General features: G+C 41.8%; 1 protein-coding gene across 1 annotated transcript; it reads left to right on the forward strand.

Annotated features, from left to right (window-relative positions):
• The first annotated feature begins 315 nt into the window (after window positions 1-315).
• map1lc3c (microtubule-associated protein 1 light chain 3 gamma) lies at window positions 316-3,182 on the forward strand. Its single transcript, XM_068595567.1, has 4 exons — window positions 316-438; window positions 531-586; window positions 677-783; window positions 3,017-3,182. Exons 1-4 carry the CDS (start codon window positions 378-380, stop codon window positions 3,180-3,182), a joined length of 390 nt encoding a protein of 129 aa, XP_068451668.1. The 5' UTR covers window positions 316-377.
• The last annotated feature ends 2,135 nt before the right edge of the window (window positions 3,183-5,317 follow it).

Consider the following 5,317-nt stretch of genomic DNA (forward strand, 5'->3'; position numbering starts at 1 on the left):
TAATAATGTTTATTCTGTCATCTTTGAAAAAAGGGTCTATATTTAGGACCTTACATGCGCTATACTTATAAGTAACATTGTCAATGCAGCGTGTGTGTGTGTGTGTGTGTGTGAGTGTGTGTGTGTATCTGTGTGTGCGCGCGCGTGCACGCGTGTGTGTGCGGATGATTCCGGCCGTGTGTCCCGCGGCCTCGCGCTAATCAGCTGATGCGCCGCAGCCGCCTCTCCGCCCTATTTAACTGCCGCTGGGGTCGCAGCACACACCAGCTCTGTCACTCCGCGCTGCCGCTCCCCTCCGCCACACGCACACAGACACAGGTGCGCGTGTACATCCGCGCGCACACTCACACACACACACCTGGGTTCTCACGCGCAGCATGCCTCCGTTTGACAAAACCCTGGGGCAGAACAAACCGTTCAAACAGAGGAAGAGCTTCGGTAAAATGTCTCCGCAGAGAACAATGCGAGCAAACTCTATTGGAAACTTTAGAGGAAAAAAAAACTGATTTTATTTTGTTCTCTCTGTGCAGCTACAAGGAAACAAGAGGTGGCGGGGATCAGGTCGAAATTCCCCAACAAAATCCCGGTAAGTTAGCGGTAAAAACTCGGTTATAATTAACCGGTAAATTATTTTTCCTTGTATGTGTGTCCTGTAACTTCCGGTTGACGCTCGCAGGTGATCATTGAGCGCTACGACAAGGAGAAGTATCTTCCTCCTCTGGATAAAACCAAGTTCCTGGTGCCGCACGAGCTCACCATGACCCAGTTTGTCACCATCATCAGGTAACGTGCACCTCGTCGTCTTCACGCTCTTCATGAGGGATGGATGTCTGACTCCAGAGGGACGAGGGATGTTGAAGCGTCGAGACCTTCAGGTTTTGACTATTTGCTGGAGCTGCGGTGGGAAACAGAGGGATAATAACTTTAAATATTCCAATGCAGTGACGGAAGAAAGTGCTTTTTTAAAAAAAAATATTTAAGTACTGATTTGCTTGATTTAATGGTCTTCCATGGCGGGTAAAAGTGGCTGGATTACTAACAATCCTTCATTCAACCAAACTCTAAAGATATTTCGTCATCATAAGACTCTCAAAAGCAGAAATCTGCACTTTCGGAGCGTAACTATTTTTTTTTTAAATACTGAAAATAATTTCTAAAGTTGTCATCCCAATAAAATGTTGTGGAACATGTATTTTATAGCTTTAAAGCTACTTAAACAATGATATTCAGGTTAAAAAAAATCTTTTTTTTCCTTTTGTTGGAGGGGGGAAAAAAAATCAAGGCGATAAATTCCCACAAACTTTAGGTTATAATGTGGAAAAACGGGCTATAACATCTGTAGGGGCTGGTCTATTTTCTGGAAATACCAATATGAAGCTATAATACAACTTGACTAGTCTTGTTGGTCATGATTACTCAGCAGAAACTGAGCCGTCCCGCTTCATCAGCCTTCAACACAAACTGTTTTGTCACTTTGAGTCTTAAAATGTATTCGAGGAGTCAAACCGCCAGCGAGACAACTCGACATGTGTTAAATATTCTGTCTCTAAAGGCAGGAGCCTTGTTTTAGTCGAGTAGAGACTTCCCATCTGTTCAGAGGAAAGATCTTTAATGCTGTAAGATGGGAACATGTTGAAGGCATTAACAGTTTAATTTGCATGAAAGCATCAGTCTTAAATTAACTTTTTTATGTTTCTAGTCACTGACACTGTTTTATCTGCAGGTAGTTTTATTTAAAGTCTGTTTTTGGGACTTCTGCCCCTAGTTTTTTAAAGTTGGTGGAAGTAAATGGATTTAAGTTCATGGAGCTCAGAGCTTTAAATGTATTAAATCTAAATAACTTAACAGCACTACTTTCCCCAGAAGCCTGCTGTAAAGTTTAGTGGGATGTTCCTTCAGTAGGAAGTGATTTTTAATGCAGTTTGAACACATTGGAGAGACTTTAACTCTTTCAGTGCTGTGAGCGCTCGTGTGCATGAGGATGGATGAATCCAGATAACTGAGGCTGCAACTTGTGTTTGCATCTCTTCAGTTGTGTTGCTTCCTTCATCGTGTGTGTGTCTTTGTCATGATTACACAGCAGAAAGCCGGCAGCGGGCTCTTCCTCTGCTCCAGTGAGAGAAACTCTCTGCAGACGAGTCACATGGCTGCTCTGGAATCAGCTCGTGGTTCAATTGGCGCGATTACGTAATTTGGCTGAATTGTAACGTCGTCGCACAAGTAAATGGATGTAAGGGGGTCAAATCGATGCTACATGCTAACAGTGCGCTGGCTGCTCTTTACGGCACTTTCTTCTAGGGTTTCATACTAATAGAAACTACAAAACATGACTTGGTGTCTTTTCCCAGGTGTTTTGCTCCAGAGTTTGTTGGCTCATTATTCTGTTGCACGGATGTTTTTCTTTTTAAATCAGTTTAACCTGCAGAGTTTATGACATCACAGCTGGTTTGGCGCCAATCACGGTCCAAAACAAAATAAAGGTTGATTGTTTTCATGCTGAAATGAGTCGGAAGACGCACTAAAGTAAAGCTAACGTCCACTGTCTTCAGGTTTATACGTTTAGTCACTTATTTAAATAACATTTGGGATTTTTGACGCCTGTAAAAAAGACAGAAGGGAAATCTAAGTCGAGTGCAGCTTAACCTTTTTATTTAAAAAAGTAAATGCTGAGTTTAACTTCATGGACATTAGTCTCGGCTCACTTTATCACAGGATATTTTTCCAAGACTTGTTTTGTTTTTGATGTATTTCTGCACCCGTGGTTAATTTCTTCATGCAATGCATTGTGGGGGAAGTGCGAGCACGCTTGGAAACCAGTTTTACTTTGCATACTAACAATCCTGCGTGGGTGTTTTTGTCACTCTAATCTGAACACAACCGACACTTAACGCTCGGCAATAAGACTGGAATGCGGCCGCAGGCGACTAAAACAATGGCGGCTCCACATGTTGGCGCTGAAGTCGGCGTCTCCTCTCGCACTAACCTTCCTCCTCCTCCTCCGTCTCGCGGCGCTCAGGAACCGCATGGCGCTGCTGCCGTCGCAGGCCTTCTACCTGCTCATCAACAACAGCGGGCTGGCCAGCATGTCGCTCACCATGGCGCAGGTGTACAAGGACCACCAGGACGAGGACGGCTTCCTCTACATGACCTACGCCTCGCAGGAGATGTTCGGCCGCTTTTAGACCTCCTTCACCAAGGCTGCGGGCTGTAAATATGAATAAATATTGTGTATGTGTGTATATATATTGTAATTGTTTGTCATGTTTTTAATGAAAGTCTGTATCCAATAAATCTTATGTTTAATTAAATGGTGGTTTTGTGTATTTTTCACTTTTTGGGGGGGAAATTCTGTTTTAAGTATGAAAATAAAGCATTGTCATATCAAATCAGACATTCCTGGATCTGAACTTAATGTTGAATGATTCTTTAATTTTGTTGACCTTTAAAGAGCTAAAGCCTTCTGCAGAAGGATCTCTTTGTATCATAACTCAGCCATGAAGAAAATCAATTTTCCCCTTCTATGAGGCTCAACATGTTGAACTCCCGCTATGAACAAACTCTTCTGGGACATTTTGTACTGGCTGAGGATTTTTGGTTGTTTTGAGAAGTTTCTAGTTGACAGAATGAAGCCTTTAAAGGTATGTTTTATAAACTAGGTGAATATTTAGTCATATACCTGAATGTGTATTTAACTTTCAATTATGTCTGTGAAGGAAAAACTGCCTGAAGTGTAAAAGTTTTAGCTGTTTTCAGCTAACTTTATATAAAATCTTTTTTTGTTCAATGTGTTTCTAAAAGTCTACCTTGTTAAAAGTTTAGCTTCTTTTCAAGCATCTGTTGAATAAAATCTTTCTTTCGCTATTTCACTTGATTTGAATCTTCCCTGCAGTGAACATTCTGCTCACTAGGTGGCAGCAGAGAGCTGCAGGAGTTCTTCACTGGAGAGGAAATGAACTGTTTCCCTGAGACATCAGCTGTGAGGATGAGCTCATCACTAACGTATAATCCCTGCGTTCCCTCACACATGATCCACTTTCTCATCGACTCATTAGAAACTTCATTTTTGAAACGTGTTTGAAGGAAAATTGTTTTTTCGCTCCAAGACAAAAAAACACCCAAAATGTCAAACGTACAACTAAAGATTCTGACTTCACAGCCACCGTTTGTGCCCTGAGGCCAAAGTAGGTTGAACAGCTGGACAGATGTTTTATTTCAAAGTAAATCACATCTCACATTGTCCACACGGAGGCGCTCTCTTTCTTTATTTCTCCCTCTATCTCTCCCTCTCTTTCCTTCATCTGCTCCTGCAGCGTTTGAGTCGTTACCTCCTTCTTTTACTAGATTTCATTACAGACGTCATTAGAGGAGTTGACGAGTGTTTTTTTTTCTTCTTCTTCTTCTTCCTGGATCTCACTTGTTAGTTTATGGTCCATTAACTGTAATTGAATTAACAAAACTGATTATGTTCACTGAATCTCCACCAGCTGCTTAACCCAGGAGGAAACACAGACTCATCAGTCTGCCCTATCCTATATATATATATATATATATATATATACACACATACACACACCTAAACATCAGCGTGCACGGCAGAGCTGTCAGTGTGACGGTTTCAATCATTTAAATATGTTGTGTAATCAACAATTTGGTGTACTTTTACCTCCAAGTATCGGTCAAACCTTAGTTAGAATCTCGAGGATCTCCGTGGTCTCTTTGGCGACACCTATGGCGGTGAGCGGTAACTGCAGGCGTATTTGTGATCTCTCTTCAGACGCACGGTAACGTGATGCTGCGAAAGACACGGACGCAATCACCAGAGTGTTGCCTCACGCGGCGATAGAGAGCGCCTCAACCAGCCGAGAGGAGCCAACGAAGAAGTGTCTTAAAACCTTCTTTCTCTTCACTGACCAGCAGGGGGCGACTCCTCTGGTTGTATAGAAGTCTACAGAAAAAGACTCGACAACTCTCGAGTCAATCCCTCTGTAAATACGAGTTTATGGTCTCAATTTCTAGTTTCAAGTCTTCTTCAACACAATGATGTTAATTTATTATATAAATACATTTATTGTTAAGTTGCTTTGGATTGTTTTCCACATGTTTGATCTTTTTGTGTGTTTTCTGTGGCGCTCTCACGGTCTTTCATGTCCAGTGTTGACAGAAGACAGAGCCCTAACTCAGCAGCAGTGACGCTCAATTACTTTTCTTTATGTTTCCTAAACTCCTTTCTGTGCAGATTGTTAAAAAAAAAAAAAAAAAAGCCACCAAAGCGCAATTAAAAAGCTAATTGCTTTTTTTTTGGTGTGTGTTATTTGAG

The sequence above is a fragment of the Clinocottus analis genome, unplaced genomic scaffold (assembly GCF_023055335.1).
Source record: "Clinocottus analis isolate CAN_PGR_092001 unplaced genomic scaffold, fCliAna1.0.p SCAF_31, whole genome shotgun sequence".
Classification (NCBI taxonomy): Eukaryota; Metazoa; Chordata; class Actinopteri; order Perciformes; family Cottidae; genus Clinocottus; species Clinocottus analis.

Coding starts and splice junctions, on each gene's coding strand:
- map1lc3c (XM_068595567.1), top strand. CDS start 378: ATGCCTCCGTTTGACAAAACCCTGGGGCAGAACAAACCGTTCAAACAG. Junction 439..530: donor CAAACAGAGGAAGAGCTTCG/GTAAAATGTCTC, acceptor CTCTCTGTGCAG/CTACAAGGAAACAAGAGGTG. Junction 587..676: donor AATTCCCCAACAAAATCCCG/GTAAGTTAGCGG, acceptor TGACGCTCGCAG/GTGATCATTGAGCGCTACGA.